The sequence below is a fragment of the Pteronotus mesoamericanus genome, unplaced genomic scaffold (assembly GCF_021234165.1).
Source record: "Pteronotus mesoamericanus isolate MK-2021 breed Mesoamerican mustached bat unplaced genomic scaffold, CSHL_Meso_final contig_90, whole genome shotgun sequence".
Lineage (NCBI taxonomy): Eukaryota > Metazoa > Chordata > Mammalia > Chiroptera > Mormoopidae > Pteronotus > Pteronotus mesoamericanus.
In genome coordinates this window covers 4,718,746-4,744,172 of record NW_026555277.1, presented here as the reverse complement: position 1 = coordinate 4,744,172, position 25,427 = coordinate 4,718,746, and the positions used below count along the sequence as shown (strand labels likewise).

General features: G+C 45.0%; 1 protein-coding gene across 1 annotated transcript in view; it reads right to left on the bottom strand.

Moving 5' to 3' along the window:
- Positions 1–25,427, bottom strand: part of SERPINE2 (serpin family E member 2) — a 56,160-nt gene that overhangs the window by 19,132 nt on the left and 11,601 nt on the right. Inside the window, exons 2-3 of the mRNA XM_054585611.1 lie at positions 4,084–4,364; positions 1,133–1,360 (exon numbers count right to left, since the gene is read on the bottom strand). Of these exons, the coding sequence (XP_054441586.1) occupies positions 1,133–1,360; positions 4,084–4,342 (487 nt within the window). The 5' untranslated portion in view covers positions 4,343–4,364. The remainder of the gene's footprint in view (positions 1–1,132; positions 1,361–4,083; positions 4,365–25,427) is intronic.

The window sequence follows — 25,427 nt, the reverse complement described above, 5'->3', positions numbered from 1 at the left end:
ATTGCACTGTCCAGGATCCTGTTGAGAAGGGACACCATGGATTTCCCCAAACCAGCCTGGCTCTCATCCACCCTCCAGAGCATTCTTTGCCCGTCCCTTCACTAGTCCCTTGAAAGGTTACCAAACATTTACATACGTAAGTCTGGTGATGGGCGGTGGAGGTAGACGAAGGAAGAACTTGTTTTAATGCAGCATGTTAGGCCCCTCCCTTAGAGATTCTGACTCAGTAGGTTGGGTCCAGTGGTCTACATTCCAAACATATGCCCCTGGTAATTCTCATGCAGGTGCATCAGGGACCACATTGTGAGAAACAGGACCTGAAAGCCGGAGTTCCCCCAAGTTTTGTCTTTGAGTTTCTCCCTGTTGAGTCTCTTTTGCTGCTTCTCCTGTGCTGTTAATTCTCCCTTCTTTGACAACTGGTTTCCAAATCTACATTTCTAGATGTAACTCTCCCCTGTTGTCCTGAGCTACCTCTCCTCCTGAATGGTTTCACCTGAACTTCCACTTTACAAATTAACAGGTTTGAAATGCTGAGGTTAGACATTTACTAGCTCCATGTGAGAAGAGATGCATGTAAACAAGTGATCATTATGCAGCGTGGCAAGCGCTATAATGAAGGGGCAGAGGAGAGGCACAATCACATGCCCATCACAACCAGAGAGGAGCCCCCTACTTCCTGAGATGAGAGAAGCAAGAGGCCGGGAAGGTGAGAGAGATCAACCCTGAATCTTCACGGCCGAGAAGGACATTCCAGGCAAAGGAGACAAGAGACAGAAAAGAGGCAATAAAAATTTCAAAAACAACAAGAGCCAGTGGGCAAGGACTCTGGGGATGAGATGCAGTGAGAAAAGAAGAGGGTCTATGGGGCTGTATTCTGTTCTACTGTCCATGTCACAGGGAGAAAAATCCCCCAAAGACACGAGTGGAGTCATGAAAAGAAAAGGCAAGCAGACTGAGGTTGTGGGGCCTGCTCAGAGGGAAAAGACAGACCAGTCAATGGGGTACTGGCCTTTTGCAACAGAAGGGCCGCTGGACTTGCGGACATACGTTAGAATCTCAGAGTCTTACCCACACTGTCATTCACAAAGTGTAAAATCATACAAAATATTGCCCAGGGAACATGACCACTCACCCCTGGTTTCGTTTTTAACCCAAGCATTGATGGAATCACAGGCGGCGGCTGGATCCTTGAAGTTCACGTTCCGGACTTCACACTGAAACACATCTTTGTTCCTTGTAACAAAAGGCATTTCGATTTTAGAGCCATTCTTCACAAACATTGCATTAGCCACTGTCACAATATCTTTATTCTTCTTGGAGACGATGGCCTTATTGATCTTCTTCAATGTTTTACCGACTCCTAGGGGGGAAATGAGAAAATGCGGCAATTATTGCCACCAGAATTTCCAAAAGTTATTTTTCAAATTATCTTCTATCTTATGGTAAATAACAACAGTCTAAACAAGATAATATGAGTAGCAAGATATTACATCTTCTGCTTTTTCAGTAGCCTTGTGTTAATTAAGAAAGGTGAGGGGGAATAAAGTACAACTATTACTAGGTCTGAAAAATCAGTTATTCTTTGAAATCAAATCAGGCACATTCAAGGCATTCTCAGCACCTTCCCCATGTGGACCTCACTTTCCTGGAGGACTCTCTTGGGACCAGGTCAACAGGAAGATTGGCAAGCTCCTCAATTATGGAGCCATGAAGGGGTACAGGAAAGGAATCTTCCCAAGCCATTCCCTTTCTCACTTAACAACCTTGACTGTTGCTTCCTTTCCTGCCAAAGATTTAGGAATGTGATTCTCTTTTTCTATTTTGGAAATCAAAATGAATAAAATAAGCATTCGAAAGGCGATAAAAAATGGCCATGTGCCACCATCCAAGAACAATGTGATTTTTACTTGATATCAAGCTCAAAAAATAAGGAGATTAATTTTATGGCAACGTAAGATTTATTTTACATGAGCCATGCGTGCATGCTTCATTTGATTTTAGAGCATGGGAAAGAGGAAAATAAGTTATGAGGATGACATGTGTTTATATAAAGAGCTTGTTACAGATTCTTCTTTCTCGCTTCACAAAATGACACTGCCCTAAAACGCCCTGCAGAGTGACCTTGGCAGTCTTCTGGAGAGTCGACTTGTCACTGAGACTGTTTCTTCCTCAGACCCTTTAAACAAAGGCAGGGTAAAGACTCCCAGGCTCCACGAAGAGGTGATCCTGAGGCCTTTGTCAGGTCTCTCACAGCTCTACCCCTCATGCTGTTCCGGGGGCAGGCCCAGTAGGAGGGGACGGGCCCATTTTCCAGGTCAGGGACAGCAAACTTCAGAGGCCAAGTCCCAGGCCTGTCCCTTTCAGCCACACGGCCTCCTCCACATGCCCTGGTCTCCTGCTGGGAAAAGATCGGAGCAGATCTTTCCTCCTCTGCCTGCACTGTCCTGTCTCCATCCTCGAGGAGAGCACCACAACTGCGAGTTCTCAGAGGCTGGGCCGGAAGTAGGGCCCGAACAACCATTTGGGCCCCCTCGGATTACGGTGCCAGAGGAAGTCACAGCGGCCTGGGAGGAAGAAAGGGTGGGGCAGGGCTGGGGGCACCGCCGACAGGCCAGCAGCAACCAAACTTTAGAAACACTGCTTAAAATGAGGGTGGCTCAGCACTGAAACAAACAACAAAAACCCAGCTGCTGTTTTGGAATTGGATTGGCTGAAGGAGGGTCCTAGGAAAGAAAGGCCCTAAATTCTAGGAGTGATTCAGTGTGAAGTTATAAATCAGCAAGAGCTTCTGAGCTTCCAAGAAAGGGGCAGAACAATGAGTTTCAAGCATTCAGTCTTTCCATGCTGCCAATGCGTGAACCGACTGGAAGCTCGGGCAAGCTTGAACCCAGCGGCGTCATGGCAGCAGAGCGCCGAGGCCCAGGGTGCCGGCGGCTCTGCAGGGCGGCGAGGCACGGGCGCAGGCCACGCCGAGGATGCGGGCCACAGGGCCCACAGCTCACAAACCCCTGCCTCCCCCATCGTCCTCCCCGGCTGAAGGCAGCAAACGCACATCAAGACTCCTAGAGGGTCATGGCCAGCAGAAGTGCAGGAACTCGGGGAGGAAAAATCTGTCATTTTCCAATAAAGCAACTGAGACCTAGATGTGAGAGGTGACTGGCTCAAGGTCACAAAGTCCTGCAGGCTCTGCAGCCAGCCCAGCTCCTGCACCCACCACAGTGTGGCAGAGGCAGGGGGCGGTAACTCCGGGGGAGAAAACCCAAGCTAAAGCAAACAATGCTGCTAGGACACAGAAGCCCTTCGGTGAGGTTTAAATAGGTGTTTAAAAAGAGGGTTTCTTTCAAGAGAACTAAGCCTTTTCCATTGGGCTTTACTTCAAAGAAATTGTTTTTGTAGCCTTTTATTTTACATAATTATAGCTTCACGGGAAGTTGCAGAACAGCGTTTAGGGTGGTCCCAAGTCCCTGTCACCCAGAGTCTCCCATCGGTGACATTATGATGGCCAGAGTACAGTGCGACAACCAGGAAATTGCCATTGGGACAGTCCACAGAGCTCACTCAGATGCCGTGTGTGTGTGTGTGTGTGTGTGTGTGTGTGTGTGTAGCTTTATGCAATTTTATGCCCCAGGTAGATCATGTGTCCGTCACCCCAGTCAAGATACAGAACAGCTCCATCACCACAAGGCTTCCTCATGCTGCCCTCCATGGCCACACCCACCCACCTGCCCAGGTGACATTTTTAAAAGTGCACTCAGAGCCATAATGCCCTTCTAGCCCTGTATGGCATGGAGGCGGGGCAGACGGGCAGTTTTCTTTTCATGGCTCAGAAAACTGAGAGATGCAGGGACTGACCCAAAGCCCCACAGCTACAGAGCAGAAGCCAGAGCCCAGCTCTCCCCCCTTCCAGCAGCGCCGCATCTGTGCGTGAGAGCCGACTGGCCGAAGCCCCAGGCGGCGCCAGGGAAAACCCACCTGGCTGCTCCGCTTGCTTCTGGGGCTTAAAGCAAAGACCCAGCAAGGAATCCCCTGACACAGGCCCCCTGCCGGGCACCTGCAGCCAGAGCTCAGTGGCGGCACACGCACCTTTCACGCCGTATCTCATCACCGCGGTGAGCTGCGCCTTCGTCCGGCCATCGGCCCCCAGCTGCAGCATCCCCAGGACGGACGCGATCCCGTGGGGGGACACGACGATGTTCTCCTGAGGCCGGGATTTGGCGATCTGACTGAACACTTGGATTCCTATGTCGGAGCCTAGTTCCTCCAGAGGCTGAGGATTAAACTGGAGGCACACGGAGGGCAAAGTCACAGTGACCATGAGCATAAAGGGGAAACGCCAAGACATGGTTCCTGCCGGCAAGGCCCACCTGAAAATGAGATGAGAAAAAAAAGAACATTTAAATTCTACTTAATCGGACACTTTGGGGACTGTTATTCACTCAGCCAGGTATGATTTACTGTGCTCTGCATAACCGAATACCTTCTTCAGACGGAACAATGTAGACTAAATTGGCTTTGACCATATGTTGTTAGGAGGACAAAGGAGGGAGAGGAAGGGAACCTCTGCTTCGTAAGCCCCAATGACGTCCCAGACGCTATTCTAATTATTTATCACTCATAATCACCGTTCCCTCAACCAACATTTACTGAGTGCCTACTGTGTGTCAGGCCCTTGTCTAATGGCTGGACATTCAACTGGAAAAAAGGTGGTCGGACCCCTGACCTCCTACAGTTTCCATTCTAGAAGGAGACAGAAAATACTGACTAAACCAGGAGGCGCTGAAGTAACTTCGGAGGGGGATCCAGGCCAGTGATGTTAGTGAATGACAGGCTGCTGTCGGGGAAGCCGCCTCTGCTGAGGGAACACATGGGCGAGGCCGCAAGGATGAGAGGACCCAGCCATGCACGGAGCAGGGTTCGCAAGGGCGCGCCAGGCAGACTTTGGCAGGGCAGAGCCCCTGAGGCGGGGACAAGCTGGTGTTAGAGGTCGGGCGGCGGTCACTTCAGGAACCTGGACGAGCTGAAAAGGAGGTGGGGCCAGATCCTGCAGGGCCCGTAGAGCCTGAGAGGACTGTCGGATTTCATTCGAGGGGAGAAACCACTCATGTTGCTACGATTATCTAACTACACACTGTATACTCGGTTTTTTCACAAGAACATATTCCTTTCTTAATTAAAGAATTGTTAATTACAATACATTTAAGTGACATCCATAAATCTACACTGGGGCAGAAAACTGGTAAATTGATCAATTGTGAGGATGGCACTGTATACAATGATACGCTCAATCACGGTGATTTTTTTAAAATGCGCTTTCTTGCTTGAGGTCTCTTGGAAATGTACATGTGTTTAGAAAAAACCAAATACTTTCATTTAATGTGAACTTAAAAGTGGCAGCTGGTAGAACAAAAGCAGAATTCGTGATATGGCTACTTTGGTTCGTCCCTTCTAGACCGAGCTCCTGTGAAACACAGGTCTCCCATGGGGGAGGCTGGGAGTGTCTGCAGACAACAAGAAAGTGGGAGCCCTCTTAGGAGACAGGTGCTCAGGAGTGAGGGGGAAATAAAGTCTATGTGCTCCAGGGAAAAGATAGGGCACTGGGCCTATCAACAGATGAGTGGATAAAAAAGCTATGGTACATAAACACAATGAAATATTACTCGGCCATAGAAAAGAACTCTTACTTTGTGCAACAGCATGGGTGGATCTAGAGCAGCAATTTTCAAATAGTGTGCCACAAGAATTTTTAAAATATTCAATACCTGACTATTTAGTCAGGGATACTGACCTCTCTTCCCTTAGATCATCCAAAAAAATGGTAACAGCCAACACAATAGCCATCCAGTGTGAATCAATCAAAATTATATGTTTTTTTCATCTGACCAGCAAAAATGTATTTTTTGGTGTGCTGCAGAATTATAGTGATCAGTGCATGCCAAGAGAGGAAAGATTGAAAATCGCTGATCTAAAGGATATTATGCTAAGTGAAATAAGTCAGACAAAGACAAATGCCACACGATTTCACTTATATGTGGAATCTAAAGAGCAAGATAAACACACAAACAAAACAAACTCATAGATACAGAGAGCGGTCTGGTGGTCGCCAGAGGGGAGGGAGGCTGCGGGGCTGGGCGAAAGAGATGAAGGAATGGATAAGTACAAATTGGTAGTTAGAGAACAGTCACAGAGACGTAAATTATAGCAGAGGAAACAGAGTCAATAATATCATAATACCTGTAACCCAGGTGGGTGCTGGGAGTACTGGGGAGGGGAGCCCACTCTGTAAGGTGCATGGTTTTCTTCCCATTGTGCTATACATCGGAAACTAATGCAGAATAACACTGAATGTAAACTGTAGTTGAAAAATAAAGTGAGAAGGACTTTATAGATTTAAAAAAAAAGGAAGAAAGAAAAAGAAAGGGCACTGGGGCAGCATTAGGCAAAACTGGCATTTGGTGTTTCCTTGCCCTTTCTTTCTATGCCCCCGTTTCCTGTCCCCTCCAGATCATAGTAGATGTTCAATAAATGCATATGGGATTAAACCTGAGGGCTCATATACTTCCTGCCTGTGCTAATTATTTTTCACTGCACCAATATCATCCTTATTGAGTGTGACCAGGAAAACGTTTGTGTTGAGTCCCGAGCCCCGCTGTTCACGCTGAACACACCCAAGGAGGGTGACATTCCCCGGGGTGGGGAGAGGGATGTCAGCAGGGGCTCCCCGCCTGCCACAGCCCCCCACCCCCCACGGCCACCAGGTGAACCGCCACCGCTGGCATTCAAGGCGGTGTTGCAATTGTCTTACATTTTGTGAAACAAGCACATTTTAAAAACACAGAGCACTGAGTGTCTCCAGAGCTTCACAGTAAAATAATCGCATGGAGGCAGCCCGTCTAAATTCAAAACAGGTAAGTGAACTACACGCGCTCCTGCTGGGGGCTTTGCCATGGCCAGCGTGGCCTATCTTGCCTTTGGCATCCAGGATGGGCTCCACTACCCTGACAATCCCTCGCATTTCTTTTGGCCTGTTGGACTTTGGAGAGCTTCCCAATGCTGATTATGGAAGCTTTACTCATTTTATCTAAAAATTAGACATTGTGTCTCTCTTCCGTCCCTCTTTTCACTTTTAAAAAATTTTTTTTGAGATAAACTAATTCTTTAAAATGAAATATAGCAAAAAGCCATTATAAGTATAAAACAATTTGTACAATCTTTGTTACAAACAATAGAATCCGGTGACTGGAGCCAACCTTATTCATCTGAGTTGACGCTTGCATTAGAGGCTATTCTGGCTTCCACCTTCACAGGCCATGTAATCTATACCTCAAGCCTCCACCAGAAATCCTCCAGGATTAGCGAATATTTGAACAAATATTTGAATCTGCACACTCATAAAAGGCATCAGATTGGTTTTGCCTCTGAGAGCTTACAGTTGATTCACCTAAATGTTATGGACTGATGTAGACAATTGTAAAACAGGTATAGAGGATCCGGAACAGACAGAAATTTAACAGGTCCAGTATCTTAGAGTCAGCAAAGACCATCTTCTGAATAAACGGCCATCTTATTTAGCAGGATTTTGCTTGGTTAGGAAGTGTTGCTGAAAGAACAGTTCCATTATGAAGTGGGGGAAGGCTGCCATGGGTGTTTTTCTTGGTTCCTTGGATAGGGGAAGTTTCTGGGAGACATCTGAGTGAGGTTTCATAACCGCGCATTGGGGGAGTGTCAGGGCTGTGCGGAACTTGGGATCCGAGCCATTTTTGATTGATGTTCTGGGCATAACTTCTTCTTGGCCTCGGTTTCCTAGGCTAAATGCTAGCTCGTCTGAACTCACCTGGCTTGTGGACACGTCTAAGACTAAGCTTTCACTTCTCTCCAAAGTCCCATAGCCAGGAGAGTGGATAGTGATCCACAAATTACTTCAGGCTTATAAAATTCCTAATACAGATCCATATTCATGTTTAAACAGACAATCTTTTACATGGTGTAACTGTTGGCATTATCAGGCCTTGAAATGCTTAGTCTCTAGAGGACAAGCAGATTCTCATTAGGGGAAAAACACAGTAACCTACTGTTTATTTTTAAAAGAAATTATACTTTAAACTTTCAAATAAGAGAGAAAGAATAAAGATGTTGCCCGACTGTATTACATAGCATCAATATGTTTCCACTTCTTGAATAATCTTTTCGTAAGAGTACAAAAGAAAGGATTCCAGTTTAAGCCATCCATGGAGGAAGGTCATAAACCTATAAATAAAGCCATTGTTACAGGCATGTCCTTCCACATGTGGGTTTCTCTTTCCCCACAATCTTCTAGTTTCTCCTACTCCAAACCGCCCCTTCTTGGTGTGGAAAGTTTTTGAAGTGATCGGGCACTACGTCAAGCTTTCAGTGAGATTTAGTGTAGTGAATATTCTCTGGTAGTTTGCAAATGCCAGATGCACGGCGCACCCCTACACTTATAAACGTGCCACTGGCCGGGGGCAGACAGGGCAGAGCACTCTCCAGACCCCCTGGACTTCAATCGCCACTGCTCCACAGAGAAGACGCTCAAGTCTGTAGCTCAAGTTCTCAGCTGAATTTCAGTGCCATACTTTCAGCTGTTGGCTGCACATTTTCACCTGATTGTTCAGAACACTGTCCTGGCCTAGAAAACTTTAGTGTGAAGTCTACCGACTCCTCTTGCAGGGGTGTCCAACCTTTTTGGTGTCTCTGGGCCACACTGGAAGAAGAAGAGTTGTCTTGGGCCACCCATTAAATATACAAACACTCATGAAAACTGATGAGCAAACAAAAGGTTTTAAGGAAATTTACGATTTTGTGTTGGACCGCATTCACAGCCATCCCGGGCCGCATGCAGCCCGTGGGCTGGACGCCCCTGCAGGGTGGTTTTTCCTGTTACTAGTTCTTGGTCTTGCTCCCACCTAGGCTTTTGCTTCTCTCCCTTACCCTCTGCCTACTAAGCACCAGAGCGTCCCCCCAGCTCCTTCCACGGCCTGTAGGAAGCTTTCCCTGGTCGTCTCTGATAGGGCTCCTCACCTCCTCTGAGTTCCTGTAGCATTTCCCATCGGCACCTCTCATTTTGTTTTTCAAATATGTTTTGTCTTCCCTCCCAACAAGACTGAAAGCTCATGGAAACCCAGGACCATGGGACTTCAGAATCCTAGTGCCCACAGGGTCTCCTTTGGGGACTCACCATTGGTACATAAGAAGCCAGAGATTTGCCTGTGGGATTAATCCAGCTGCTCAAGGTGTTTGGTTTGGAATGCAAGGCATTATAAAAATATTTAAGCAATTAATAGTTAGAAGATGCCACATACAATCTAGATTTACAGTTATACTCAGGAAAAAGCAAAATGAACGGGAGTTCTGGTAACATGGAGTTCTCACTCCTGAGGCAAACATCCTGCGCAGCAACCAACCCCTGGGGTCTGAGCGCATGCTTTCCCATAAACCATAGCTCCCTCCGCTCTTGCCGTCCCTTAAGTCACCTCTCGAGGCTGCGGAGGGGCTGCGGCCAGACCCCTGCCCTGAACGAGTGCCAGTCCATCAACAATGGGAGACTCGCAGAGCCGGTCACAAAAGGTGAAGCTTAGTTTCAACCTCATAAATTCTTTTTTACAAAATAAAATAAATCTTCTATGTAACACATGAGCTAATGCTATCTGTCAGCTCTATTTACTATAACAAATAAGATGTAAACAGTTTGGGGAGGAAAAAAACACTAGAAAGACTCTTCTGGCTCCAACTCTTCACCAGATGATTCACATCTGTTTTACGAGGACCTGAGAATGTCTAATAAATGGGAAGCACTCCATCTTTTTCATTCTCTAAAAAATGTCTAAAGTGATACATGTTAATTGATATGTACTTAAAATCTTTATGTTATGAAAGATTTCAAATATATGCAAAAATAAAATTAACTCCCAATATCCAAATAAAAAAGTATCAACTCATGGTCTATTTTATTTCTTCCAAAATCACAGATTCTTTTGAAGCAAATTCTAGACACCATATAACTTAAAATATTTTTGACGCATACTCTAAACCTATGGAATATATTATACATATACATTTATATCTGTCTTAATATATATACATATACAATATCATTATCCCACTCAAAACTCAGTAATTCTTTTATATGTTAAATATCTAGTTGGTATTCAGCCCTGGCTGGTGTGGCTCAGTGGATTGAGCACCAGCTTGCGAAACAAAGGGTTGCTGGTTCAATTCCCCGTCAGGGCACATGCCTGGGTTGCAGGCCTGGTCCCTGGTAGGAGGCATGTGAGGTGCAACCACACACTGATGTTTCTCTTCCTTTCTTCCTCCCTCCCTTCCCCTCTCTAAAGATAAATAAATAAAAATCTTTTAAAAAAATATCTAGTTGGTATTCATATTTCCCTGATTCTCTTTCTCTCTATTTTTTTTTATAGTTTATTTGAGTCAGGATCTAAATAAGCTCCACACAATGCAACTGATTGATGTGACTCTTTCAAAAAAAAATTTCTCCTAGTGGCTTCATTTTTAATTTTTTTCCTTGGAACTTTTTGGTTGAAGAAACCTGGTTATTTGTCTAGGATTCCCACAGTCTAGGTTTTGCTAACTGCATTTGTGTGATGCTGTCCTCTGTGCTCCCTGTAAATGGGTGGATCGGGAGCAGAGGTCTGTACGCTCCTGAGTCAGATCCGGCCACACTTGCTGATTTGTCTATGGCTGCGTTCAAGCTCCTACAGCCAACCGAACAGAGTCACCTGGCTTCAACAGGGACCCCATGACCATCTGACAAGCAAAGCCAGAAGCTCAGTTACTACTTGGCCCTTTCCTAGCAGTCTGTCACCTCTGCTCTAGGGACTGATCAGATTCAAATTTCTTTTTTGTGAGAATAGTTCATAGAGGCGTTATACCTGGCGCTGGGAGAAGGAGACAGTGGCCATTTGTCGTGTGTGTGTGTGACCTTAGCAGCTACTCGTGATCATTGCTTAAGTGGGTTATTTTATTAGGGGTTGCCCACTGGTGCTATTGTAATTCTAACTTTCCTTCTTCATTAGCTGGAACACTTCTATAAAAAGAAATTGTCCATAACCAATGATTTGGTTATCCTGAGGTTCAATTTGTACAGCAAAAGCAGGATAAATGCTTGAGTCATTCCCTATATTGTTCTCACAACAGTATGTTGGTTATCTAGCATTTTTAGAGTTGACCAGAGGGGTTTTCTTAGTATAAAAACTCATGCTTTTTCTTAGTATAAAAACTCATGCTTTTTAAACATACTGTAAGGGCCTCGATCCAATGAAATTTTACTGTTCTTGCTGATGTTCAAGACGAAGTTCTTCAGGTTGGTTCCTGAACTGTTCGTACGACCTGTAGTCTCCTCAGCTTCTCTGTTTTTGGGTTTGACCACATGTTCCAGGCTCACTCTGCACACTTCCTGTCCCAGGTGGAACCAGCCACTTTTCTAAAGGGCTCTGGTTCCCTCTAGTGGGAGGCAGCATTGAGAGACCACAATCTGAGGATGCTCACCTAATAAAACTCTAAGCTAACGCTGGGAATACTGGGCATTGCTAACGTGGAAAGTCCAAAATGTGCTTACATCACTCTCTGGCCTATATCCAAATAATGAAATTCAAATGATGAAATATAGGTTGTTTACCCATGAATCAGTTTGCCTCCCACGGCCACATAGCCCAAGGGAGGCACGCTGGATGATGAAAAGATTGGGGAGAGCTGGGCATTAAAGTTGGGCTGGGCTAATCAAAATGGGTCATGCTCATGTGAAGGCAGTGACTCATCCTGAGAGTGGGATGCTAACCAGGCGAGTGTCTGAAATGAACAACTGGCACACAGCGCGACAAGGAGAGTCCCCTAATGTACATTGGCAGGCGGGAGGTATGACAACGAGCCGCTACCCTCCTTTAATGAAAGATGACACTTTCACAAGCACTGGGAAAGCTCTGATATCCTTCTGACCTCTATTTCCAGGATCCTCACTCGTAGGACCTGGAGCCCCTATTTTTCTACCTTCGGACTAACCATTCCTTCTAGACAGACTACAGGAGGCAGAGAAAAACAGTACATCAGATTATATGAGAATCAGGACATCGCCCAACAGTTTCTTTCTTTTTATTTTTTTGGACAGTTTTTCCAAAGAAATAAATGTGAAGGAAAGGTATGAGACTGCAAACTGAGACTCCTAAGTGGCCTTAGGCAGGACTGAACTGCCACAGTCATGCCAAGTGTTTCTCACCAATACCTTTAGCAACAGGCCACGGTCTAACTCTTCAGGGTGTCTAGTGACTTCTAGAGACTTTCAGGGGTCGACCCACAGAGAGGAAGGCTGATCTGCAAAGTGACAGGGGCTGTTCATGCACAAACCATTGGGGGTGAGTCTCAAGCACAGTCCTGTAGAAGTGAGAGGGCTCTGGTCCCTCAGATCTCCACAGACATTCCTGAGGTGCGTCCACCCAGGCCTGCCTTCATTTTCCAAACGTCTGCCACATTCTCTGAAGGCAGAAAGGGAGAGGAATGAGCAAAACAAAAGGGCATTTTGATACCCTGGGAAGTGTCCTGTATTATCAGAATGAGTCAGCATCTTTCAAACTTCAGAGAAGAAACAGGAAGTGCTAAATGACAACGTGCTCCTTCAGGTTGCAGGGGAGAGGCTTAGAGACCTCTTTGAATTCCTTCTTAAATTTTTATCAGATTTCAAAATGCATACTTGATATATGACACTGATTAATTTAGCCAAACATAAACCTAAGGAGACTCAGGAAAGAAATGCCCAGCCACAGAAATGTATGGCAACAAAGTCTAAAAGTTTCCTTCAATGCAGAGATACATGTTGTACTACATATACTTCAACTGACATCCATGTGCCTTATATCCTCCTATTATTCATTCTTAAATCTTTTTTGGGGGTAAAGGGGGAAGACTATGAGTAAGAAGAAGGAAACTGAGGATTTGTTAGTTGCCCATCTTTTAAAATACAAGCCTATGGGACATTCTGTTTTCCTCTAAGTGTGAGGGAAAGTTAATCTAAGGTTCAAATCCTAGTTCTATTCCCCACTAACCAAGAGATCCAGGGCAAGTCACAATCTTTATCAAACTCAGCTTTCTCTGTGCCCTATCAGAAATCAAATATCAAGGGTGGCCATGGGAATTTCATAAGCACAGACAGACAGACAGACAGACACATTATCTGGCTCAGAATAGGCGGTCAGTAAATGTTGGTCCCCTGCCCCTTCTTTTCCTCAATACTCAAGACCTGATTTTTTTTTTCAACAGCTACTTAGAAAATCTCAAGGATCAAGCTAAGAAAATGGGTCAAACAATACTTCCATTTGATAAAGCCCTAACTGTGCTTCCTTAGACTATTTGAGACATAGAATAAGACAATGCCAGTGTGTTTTAATGTCTCTAGAAGAGAATGGAGGCATTGAATCATGGTGGGGGTGGAGCTGGCTGAGTATGTCCCAAAAAACCTATAATGATGCTGAGATATGTTTTTCAATCATTAAATCTCTCTTATTTATAGTATCAAGTCCTATAGACTTTCTTGTTGACAAATCTTTAAGATGTAACAATTCAAATGGGTGATTTCCTAATCAATAGCCAAGAGATCCCTCAAGACATTATATTGATATGGACCAGTGGTTCGCAGTCTTTAAAAGAAGGAAGAGCCTTTTTTAGACATGAGAAAGTATTCAATACTTTATGACTAATTATAGTTTTAGCACTTGTAAAAGTACATGATAAAAAACTACCAAGAATTCATAAACACTTTAATAAACTGCAAATTCTTTTTATCTCTAACAGCATCTGGCTACATCTCAAAGATCATATTTTAAGATATTATTTACCCAGCCTATACTCAAAGCTGGAGCATGAACATGATTTTTCTGACTCCTTAGAATAACCCTGATGTTGTTGACGGGTCTTCAATTCATAGGTGAGAAATCAATGCACTCCAGATTGTTGCTAGTAAAAAATGGAGAGTAAGTGTCAGAAGTGTAAATTCATAAAAATCTTTCCGAAAGGCAGTTTTTGGTATACATCATCTTAAAAATGTGTACACCTATTGGAACAGTAATATCCCTTCTATCAATCAATCCTAACGTAATAATCAAGAAGATACGGGTCTAAAAATGTTCACTTTGGAGTTATTTCTAGTAGCAAAATCATTGCGATATTCTTTGCAATAAAGTACTGCAATTGGCAATAGCAATGATCATTGCAACCAACATTTCTAATGGAAGGGACCCTGTGGGTGACCTTTCACCAGCTTTGTGCATTTCTCCTCTAGCTTTTGTGTGCTTTGTTGCTAACAGTTTGCACCTGTCACCTTCAGAGAATTGCTAGTGGGGTTGAAGCCCACTTTTTTAGTGGGCTCTAAGTGGCTAGGAGCTGACACACATCATTCCTCCCCTCCACAGGCCAACAGCCACTGACTGCTGGGCTGAGAGTACAAGAGCCCAGCTTCTCCACCTCAAGGTGGCGTAGATCAGCAGAGCTCTCTGGGCTTCGGCTGAGTGTGGGACTTCACCTGGTAGCTCCTCCTTGACTGGCAGCTCCCCTTTCTAATACCCACTTCCCTCACCCTCTCACCATGTCATCTGGGGGCCCTTCCTCAATGAATCATTTGCACTTTGGCTCAGGAATGCGTCTGGGAGCCTATGATCTACGACATCCAATAATGAGGGTCAGTTCATGACATCCGTCTAACATAATATCATAAAGATATGGTAACAGCCTGATGTATCTTAATTGAAAAAAAGAAAGCTATGGTATAATTAACTATGTAAAAATAACACACAGGCACAAAAAGACTAGAAAGAAGGGTATCAAATATTATCTATACATTTATTTCTGATGGTAGGAATATGATATAGTTTATTATTCTTTATATTGTTGTGTATAGTTTCCAAAATTTCTACAATGAACACCTCACTTAAAACAAGCAGCCCTTTTCTGTTTATAAAAACACAGCAGTGGGAACCGAGATCAGCCGAAATGTGTAGTGTGGAGGAACAGAAGAGGCAACAGAGCACAAAAATACAGCTTCAATCACTGGATCAAAAAACTTGAATTAAAAAAACCAGTTACTGGAAAAACAGAAAGGGTTGAGAAGCAATATAGTGAGAGCCCTTTATATATACTAAAATGAATGTTACACCCCATTACAACCCACAGACCATTTCATATTGAGTTTTTTCAGCAAGTGGTGTAAAGTTTTATTTTGATGCATGTGACTTGAACCATTCATGTGACTAAAACTACACATTAAATATTTAGTTTCAATGATTACAGTTTATTAATTTTTTCATTCCCTGCATTTAGCATAGTACCTGGTACACAGCAGGACCTCAGTAATGTTTATGAAATAAATTGTAATTCGGTGGAAATTAACTGATCTCATTACTATTTTAGGTAGCAGCAACTTTTATTGCTAACTTTAAAAATTCCAACTTGCTTAAAACTTGTGGACTACATTCTTAAGTACTCAAAAATAATGGCCATCATTTATTGAACGTCTACCATGTGCGAGACTCTATAGCTGGGAGCTTTATATTCAACATCTTGCTGAACCTTCAACTTAAGATGTAGGCATGAGTATTTATATTTTACAGATGATGAAAACGGAGGTCCAGAAAAATTAAATAAGCTGCCCAGACTGTACAGAGTGTACAAGGTGAAGAGTCTAAAAATGGACACTCTTCACCAATATATCACGCTGCCTCTTGTGATAGAGTTTAAAGGGTCAGCTGAGGAAAAAGTGAAGAAACACTGCCTTCTTTCTGCCTCTCTGTCCTGCGCTTAAATCATCAAATACTCGGAGTAAACAAGTGACCACAGCTTCACAAGGCACAAGAATTGAAAGGAATGTTTGTTACTCTAGTGCAGTGGTCAACTTGGAGGGGGGCTCCACTGCTCCCCAGGGGACAACTGGCAATGTCTGGAGACATTGTGGTTGTCCTACCTGGGAAGAGGTGCTACTGGCATCCAGCAGGTTGAGGTCAGTGTTGCTGCTAAACAGCCTACGATGCCCAAGACGCAAGAATGATCTGGCCCGAAGTGTTAGTGCCAGGGGCGAGAAACCCTGCTGGCGCACGGGAAGGCACGCATTGCCACTCTCCTCCAAATGAAGATACCACTGACTTTGCTTAATTTAGCATCCAGGCCTCCGGGTGAAGGCACAGGCTGCTCCTTGTCAAAGCAACAACTGCATTGACACCAATTGTCACCATGGCTCTCCCTGGAACTTTCAAATCCAGGCTTCTCTATGTGGGAAAGGAAAGAACCGGAGGCCCACAGAGATTCCCTTTTGTGGCTTCCAGAAGGAGAGAGTGCATTACCAGTAATGAAAGCTTTAAAAAACTTTTTTTTAATTTTTATTTTTAGAGAGAGGAGGGGTGGGGGAGAGAGAGAGAAACATCAACGTGAGAGAGAAACATCAATAGGCGGCCTTCCATACACACCCCCTCTGGGGATCGAACCAGCAACCTCGGTATGTGCCCAAGAATTGAACCGGCAACCTTTCAGTCCACAGGACAATGCTCCAACTGGCCAGAGCAGTAATGAAAGCTTGGCATTGTCAGCCCCCTTATCAGACCAGGCTCATGGACAGCCTGTTGAAGAGAGGCAGAGAGGCCTGCATCACCCAAGCTTCCCGTGCGGGACATCGGGACAGGCGCTCGTTTGTAGCAGGCAGCTGCTCCTCGCAGGAGGAAGCGGAGCCCCAGACTCCTAGGGCTGGGTGTCCTCTGCGCACCCCTGACATCCTTCCCATGAAGCAGCAGCAGCAGGGACTGGGAACCCAACCAGTCATCGCCTCCTGTCGGCCTGTGCTCCCCATCACGGCCGGGGCTCTCCTCAACTCCCACTGTAATTTTTTTTTTTTTTGAGCCAAAGCCAGCTTTATCATTCAGGTTCAGGGACCAGCACTGCCAGGTACAGAGAGAAAAACCTAAAACGCGCACATATAAGCTAAATTATTCTTACAGCCGCTATACTCACTCCCTGGGAGCTTTCTGAACTAATTAGTGAAGCGAAGCTGAGCCCAAAGCCTGCTATCCTCCCTTCCCTCATGAAAAGGGGGCAGAGCCCAGCTACAGGGGAAAAGACACCCAGCAGGCAAGCATTTTCACCCTGCGCCAAATCACCCCAAAAATGCCACTTGTGGGAGAGCCCCCTCTACCCGCTGCGATGCCCTCTTCTTCTCAGAAGGAGAGTTTGGAGTTAGTGGGAGCCCTGTGCATGATGGGGGTTTCTTCACGGGGCGGTGAGGGCCCCAGCTTTGGCAGCATTGAGGGAGGATGTGGGCTTTAATCAGGCAGGAACTCAAGACTCATGCATCCTTACCTCAGTCAGCTGGGGGAGGGAGGATGGCACCGATATTCTGCTGTGAAGAGGCGGGGCTCCACATTTCTAGAGCTAAGCTCACAACTAAACGCACTTGGTTCGTTTGAAGTCAGGGTGCTATTTCCAAGGCTGCTGTGTCAACAACTGCTAGGTGGTAGGTACAGTTTGTCCACTTATCTATTTCACAAATATTAGGGGAGCACTCACGTGACAGGCACAGTGCTGAGCTGAAAGTGGGCAAGAAACTGGGCCCAGCCCCGACCGTCCTGGAGCCGACAGTCTAGAGCCTTAGTTCTCAACCCAGCAGGTTTGTCCCTCGGGAAATGTCCGGCAACATCTGGAGACATTGTTAGTTGTCACAGCTGCTGGGGAGGGTGCTACTCTCTAGTGGGCAGGGACCAAGGATGCAGAGCAACATCCTACAAGGCTCCGAGGAACAGTGATCACCAAGGAAAGTCTGCTCCACAATGTCGATGGGGCTGAGGAGGCCGTCAGAGGAAGGGCCACGCGGTGGATGTGATGTGTGGGTGTGATGGATATGACCAGAAAAAAGGGGAGAGGGCAAGGGACTGGGTAGAAGGTCCCAGACAGAGGGCCTCAAGCACCAAAAAGCCTGGTGTTAGGAGGTACCATGGATGGTTCTGGAAACTGAGATTCTGGAAATATATTTATTTGAACACCCTCATCGCCTTAAAGTCTTTGTGAGACAAGGTCTACCCTGGGGCCATCGCCTGACAAAGAGCTCATCATGACACACATCACAGCCCAAACCCTGATGTCCATCCTGCCCCACAGCCTTCCTTCTCGACCACCAGGCACCACACACATTAGAAGAAGTAGAAATTGAAACCCTACTTTTTTCTTAGTTTTGATACTGAAAGCATGACCCCAAAAAAGGAAAAACTGATAAGCCAGCCTCATCAAAATTTTAAAATTTTGCTCTACAAAAGACTCTGCAAAGCGGATGAAAAGACAAGCGATAGACTGGGAGAAAATATTTGCAAACCACATATCTGACAAGGACTAGTATCTAGAAAATATAAAGAACTCTCACAATGTAACAGTAAAGGAAAACAACATTCCAACTAGAAAATGGTCAAGGGACATCAACTGACATTACACTGAAGAGGACACACAGATGGCAGATAAGTCCATGAAAAGATGTTCAACATCACTTGCCATCAGGGAAATGCAAATGAAAACCACAATAGGCTGTTAATACACACCCAGTAGAATGGCTAAAATAAAAAACAAATGTTGACACCAAATGCTGGAAAAGATCTAGAGGAATTGGACAAAACACACATCACTGGTGGGAATGTAAAATGGGGTAGCCACCCTGGAAAACAGCTGGGCAGTTTCTTACAAATCTAAGCATGAATTTAACCATACAATCTAGCAATCTTGGACGTTCATCTCAGAGACATGAAAATTCATGTTCACACAAAAATTTGTACACCAATATTCCTAGCAGGTTTATTCATAATAGCCCCCAATTAGAAACTACCCAGGTGCCCTTCAGTGGGTGAATGGCTCAACAACCCACGGCCCATTCCCATCGTGGAACACCTACCCTAGAACTACCGATATGCACAGCCACCTGGATGGATCTCAAGGGCATTGTGCTGAGTGAAAAAAGTCAATTCCAAAAGGTTATGTACTGCATGATTTCATTTATAAAACAATCTTAAAATGACACAGTTTTAAGATGGAGAACATATTAGCAGTTACTAGGAGCTAGGGAAGATGGGAGGGATGTGAGCAGGTGTGCCTGTAACAGGCTGACATGAGGGGTCCCTGGGATCGAATTGTTCTGTGTCTTGACTGTGGTGGCGGCCACCCCATCTACAGCTGATAAACCTGCACAGAAGTAAGTGCACACATATGAGTGCACATAAAACTGCTGAAATGTGAGTAAGGTAGATGGATTGTAGCAATGTCAATTTCCTAGTTGTGGTATTTATTGTTGTGTACTGTAGTTATGTAGGATGTTCCCTCTGGGGGAACTAGGTGAAGGGTACATGGGATCTCTCTGTACTATTTTTTTTACAACTGTGTAAGAACCTACAGCTCTGTCAACATAGAAAGTAAAAACAAAGAAAACAAAAAAGCTTTAAAATTTTAGTCAGCAAACAAATGCACCTTAAGACAGCTTTTTATTATTTATTCAAATTCCTTTCCCAATCCTGCGAGCACACTAAAAATGTCAATGTTCTAAAAAAAAAAAAACAACCCCCAAAAACAAAACAAAAACCCAACAATACTTTGGCGTAATTGTGCCTTTGCATAATTTGTGACAACTTCAATTCTTAGACTTTTTGGCCTCTGTAGGCTGCTGAGGCAAACCACCAAAGTTCACCCCCCAGCTTCGCCACCAATTACCCACGTGACTTTTGACAAGTACGTAACTTCACTGTGCCTCAGTTTCTTTGTCTGTACAGTGGGTATAATAGAAGTCCCTGGCTTATGGGCTGCTGTGCAGCATGAAAGAGGAGAACACATCTCAGCTTCTCTTGTCAGTCAGTGACCACACTGAGCACCAATCACAGCTGGCTCCCTGGCTCTGCCATTACTCTCATCACCGCGGATGGCTGAGACGTCCTTGGGTCTCTCTCCTCCGCCTCTTAGGGTCTACTCGACAACCCATCGCAACAGTTCCCGCAACTGCAAAATATCCCCTAGTTCCAATTTCTAAAAATAGAAAGGAATTCTGAAAGCTGCCTTCTCTATTTACTCACGGTCTCTTTTTTTTCAATTGTAGGCCATTTCCTACACTTCTTTGCTGTAGAAGGGATTCAAGGGTCTATCTACTGCGTGACTTTAGGAGAGTTTCACCTCTGGTCACAAGTCCTCAGGGAATGTGACCAGAGTGGCCTTGTCCTTTAGGGGACAAGCAGCCAGGCCCCATGCAGCCCCTGTGAATGGCCCTGGTGAGAGGGTCAAGAAATGCCTGATGGTCACTGGGTGACTTAGCAAATGGGTGTCAGGCTCTGCTGATTTCCCTCATGTTCTTCCCAAGACTGCCACGTTCATGAACAAGGAAAGGTGTTTCCTACCAGCATGAACTGAAATATGGCATGATTAGACTGAAACAATTTTTAAAACATTTTAGTGTGGCAAAGCCAGACCAGCCCTGTCTCACTGGTTGAGAGATTCAAGGGTAGAAGTCTGGATTGTAAGCTGAGTCTCATCACTGTTTATTTGCTTAGTTAGAGGAAATGGCTAACACAGAAAATGCCTGATAAATAACAGAAAATGCCTGATGATTGCCCAAGGAGGCCATTTAGCAGTGATTCCAAGCTGCACTGGAAAGCCTATTGTGATGGCAACTAAAAGGAAGAGGTCCTCCAGGAGAAAAAGCTTAAGTTTTAGCAAGTGTGGTAGACTCTAAAACCTTGTATTTGTTTCTGTTTTGTTGTGTTTTTTTTTTAAGTTAGGTAGAAAGAGACGAAGTCCTCTTATCCATTTTCATAGATATTTTAGGATAGGAGGAAAAAGTCCTCCCATCTCTAGGCTTGCTGTTCCTCCAGGTTCCACATCTCAGCAAGTGGAGTACCCCGTCCACCCAAGGCTTGAAGTGGGACGTCTGGGTGTCATCCTTCATCCTTTCCCCAACCCCACGAGAACCATCGACAAGCTCGATCATCCTTCCTCTGAGATAGTTCCTGAATGGCCTACTCTTTCTACCTCCTCTGCCTCCAGTGCAGCCACCAACAGACACATTAGTCTCCTGTACCCAACTCACTGTCTGCTCTGCCCAGGGACCTTGCTGACAGAGAAGACTGACCATGACCCTCAAGGCCAACACCTGCATCAGACATTTCAAAGGCCTCCCTAAGCTCTTACAATAACATGCAAACCCACTGCCATAGCCTGTGAGTAGGCCTCCCAGTCTGGATTGGGCTTCTTGCTAGAGATACATTCTCCTCCTGGGAGGTCGCAGAACCTTTCCAGCCTCAGGCCTCCATCCATGCACTCCTTCAGACTACATCTGTCATCTCCCTTTCTCTTTGTGCCTGTGGGTGGGACAAGGACCTGGTGTGTCCTGTTCACCGCTCTTCCCCAGCACCTAACATGGCACCTGGGACACCGAGCTGCTCTCTATATACTCAGTGCATCGATGAGAAGGCAGGTCCAACCATCAACATAATTCACTTCACATAGTAACCACCATCTTAAAAGCAGGGTGCGACATAAATTATTTGGGGAAGACATTTTTTTAAAAGAAATTCTAGAGCAAGCTTTCACAGCATGGGCTCTATTGACACTTTGGGCGGGACAATTCTGGGTGGCGAGGCTGTCCTGTGTGCATTATAGGCTGTTGAGCATTATCCTTGGCTTCTACCCACCTGATGCTGGTACCCCCTGTCCCCAGTGGTGACAACCAAATTAAATGTCTGGAGACATTGACAAGTGTTCCTGGAGGGGAGAGGGAGGATCACCCCTAGCTGAGAACCACTGATGCAGAGAAAAATTAAAAACTGGTGGTTAAGATTTTAATTCTGCCCACAAAAGGCCTAATTAATCCATACTTTGTCTGAATCACATGAGCAATAATGCATGTGAATGCAGTATCACCTAATCGTCATTTACAACATCTTTTCAGTGGTAACATGCATTCCAAATGCCTAGTCATGTTTATGAACCGCCATGGACGGTGTGGTTGGTCCCTCCCAAGACTCGATTTAGCTCTCTGCGTCAGTACTCTCGGTGATGCCTGATGTCAAACACATGGCAAAGAACTGGGGTAGGGGGACAAACAGGAAGTCAGAGAAGAGCTGGGGACAGGAAGGGGCTCCTGCTATCTGATCCGATCTTTCATGTCTGGGACGTGAAAACGGGAGAGAGAGACAGAGCACTCCTTCGTGCTTCAGGTCTTTCCTGAGAACACCATCCCACAGAACCCTCGGGCACTCTCTTTTTGTCCTTGCTGTGGCACAACCCAGGAATGGCAAGTGAAAGACTGAATCTCAGTGCTGCTCTAAACCCGTGTTCATGCCTGCCCCTTGCACTAATGTACGACTACTGAGCTTGAAGCAAAATGGACCTCAGGAAAGCAAAATGACTTCCTCATTTTACCTGCCACACGGCAACAATATTTTCAATTGTTGGTTAAATTGCAAATGCCCCGTGAGTCATTTAAATAAATCTCACACATATGAAATAGTCAATTGTGTTCTCAGGGCAATTCCCAGCTGTAAAAATAGAGCCACATGGAACAAATTTTTTTTTCTGCAGCTAATTGAAAATACTGCACATATAATGCATGATTTAAAGCACCCAGGAGGAATTTCAATTTGCGCTCTCTATTTTAAAAGGTACAATCAAATGCTGTCTTAAAGTGCTCCACATATTTAAGTCAATATTGCTTGCCTGAAGCCCCAGCCACTCCTAAATTTTCATGCTATGAATTGATGACCTGAGATTTTAATGCTTTGAGTGACTTTCAAAACAATGGCTTTAATAGGGCTGTGTTTCCTGGGAAAATCTCCAAAACACCGGTGAGATGCCTGCCAGGAGGAAGGAACCAGGTATAACATCCTTCACTCAGGAGCCCAAGCGGTGATCCCTTAAGTGTTCACGGCGCTGCCCTGGAGTTAAAGGATCTCAATATTCTTGATGGCTGATCCAACGGGAGTTGGCAGCGTCTGTGACACTGACAAAGGGACCGTCAAAGTAACATGTGCCCAAGAAGGGGGGCCCAGACGTGGGGTCTCAGTGAAAGTGTAGTCACAAGATTCACGATCATCTTCCATTTCTAGTAGAGCTTAAGAGGCTTCCTGGTTAATCGAACAGTTTTGGAGGTTGGAGGTCGTGCACCACATCGGTAGACGCTACAGGGATGAAGGGAAAGCCCAGCCTGACCTTTAGGGCCACAGATGAATAGAGGAAGAAGTACTCAAAGGACTAAGAAACAAGGTTCAACATGGTGGAGAGCGTTAAGGGTTCCAGGCAAACAAGGAAGGGCTCAATCTGCCTTTACATTCAATCACATTAAGTTTGATCGTTAATGTCCCTCTGTACAGCAAATTACTAGGAGGTGAAAATGAGAAAAGCAGCCATAACTTACCCTGGTGGCCACGGCGACCGACAGATGATAAGCTAACAAAGAATTAAGAGCATCAGAATTTAAAGTCAAATAACACAGTAGGCCCCTGGTGCACATTTATCGAGTTAAAGTAGTACTCACAACTTCGTGTTATTTGTTAGATATGAAAACCTTTAACCCTTAGCTTTTGTTCCATAAATTAAGAAACTGAATTAGAAACAATTGCAGGCATCAGGAATGATCTGATTCAACAGCCTGTCACCAAGGACCAATGTCTTTTTTTCAAAGTGTTTTATTGTTTATGCTGTTACAGTTGGTGCAATTATTTCTCCCTTGATCCCCCTCCGCCCAGCCCACCCCCCACTTCCACAGTCAGTCCCCACCCCCGTTGTCCATGGGTCCTTCCTATATGGCCTTTGACTACTTCCTCCACCTTCTTTCAAACAGCCTTCTCCCTCCTCCCCCTTACCTCTGTCAGTCCATTCCATGATTCTATAATGTCCTATATTATTTGTAACAAAGACATAGATAATCCCAACCACTGGGCATGAAGATACCTACCACGTGGAACCCTGCTGACAACGGCCTCCTGGCTCTGACTGACTAGGAACTGCCCCAAAAGGCCATAGGGAACTAACCCAGGTTGCGTCCTGTGACTCGAGTCGTCATCTCTCTCGCTTGCTTTCTTACCAATTAACCTTCCCGTAACAAGTGGGCTTCCCATGAAGATCTGGGCAATGTGGAGAATAGGTTCATTGGTCAAGGCACCGTCTTTCCATTCTTCCGTCTCTTATGTCTGGTAACTGCCAGTCTCTCTGACCTGTAACAGCCCGGGAGCGCTGACAAAATCTGGCTTAGCTTCTCTGCTTCATGCTGTGAATCTCCCCAAGCAAGTGATGAGAAACCTTTTCCATCTCATGGCACACATAAACAAACTACTAACATTCTGTGGCACACCAAAAACTATATTATATTTTTTGCTGATCTAACAACAACAACAAAAAGCATATAATTCTGATTCATTCACACCCGATGGCTATGGTTGTGTCGGCTGTTGCCATTGCTTTATTTGACAATAAGGAAAAAGAGGTCAGTGCCCCTGACTAATTAGTCAGGTGTCGCACGTTTGAAAAATTCTGGTGGCACACCAGTGTGCCTCTTGCGATCAGCTTTTTGGATATCACACAAATAGAATGCAGCACCACTTTGTGACCCATCCTATATTTTTTCTTCTCCCTTTGGCTCCACTGAGTATTTATTTACAATATATTTTCCCCAGGGCAAATGGAGGGAAGACAGGAAAGCGCTGAGCTTGTTTCAAAACCGGAGAAGGAAGGAGACAAAGGAAGAGCTCAGTGTAGCTCCATCAGCTTCCTAATACACCTACGTGCCCCTGTAGGGTCACTGATGAAGTTCAGGGATGAATGATTTGGCAAAATAGAGAGGCAACATCCTTCCTACCGCCTCCCCAAATCTATTAAAGATTTCGCATGAAAAAGGGATTCCATTTTTTCACTGGATGACCAGGGATGCTCTGAGACAAGTTCTGGCCACAGAGACGATTCTGTGACGCCTGGGTATACTTTCATCCCTTCTTCCTCAGCGTCCCATTCTGGCTCTTGTGAGTGAGTCCCCTCTCTATACAGATGTGCTACAAGAGACCCAACCAGGTTAAGCCCGTCCGCCTCCTGCAGCAGAAGTGTTGGGCACATATTACAAGTGTTGTAAAATAGTTGCAGAGGAAGTTGGGAATGTGTGTAAGAGGTTACGAGTCCCTGGTTCCATCATTTTAACTTCTGAAGGAATATTATATGACAGAAATGTCTCCCAAAGTAAATGAAACAAGTAAATAAAGATAGGAATATCTATAGGCATAGGATCTGGAAATATTCTAAAGTGGGATGAGGGAAGGAGGAATAGGAAAGATTAGATCATTAGTAACCACTTTAAGAAGGGCTCCTCTGCTTTTATCTTCAGTATTTTGCTCATTTCTTTCAGTACAAACAGTTTGTAAACAAATAAA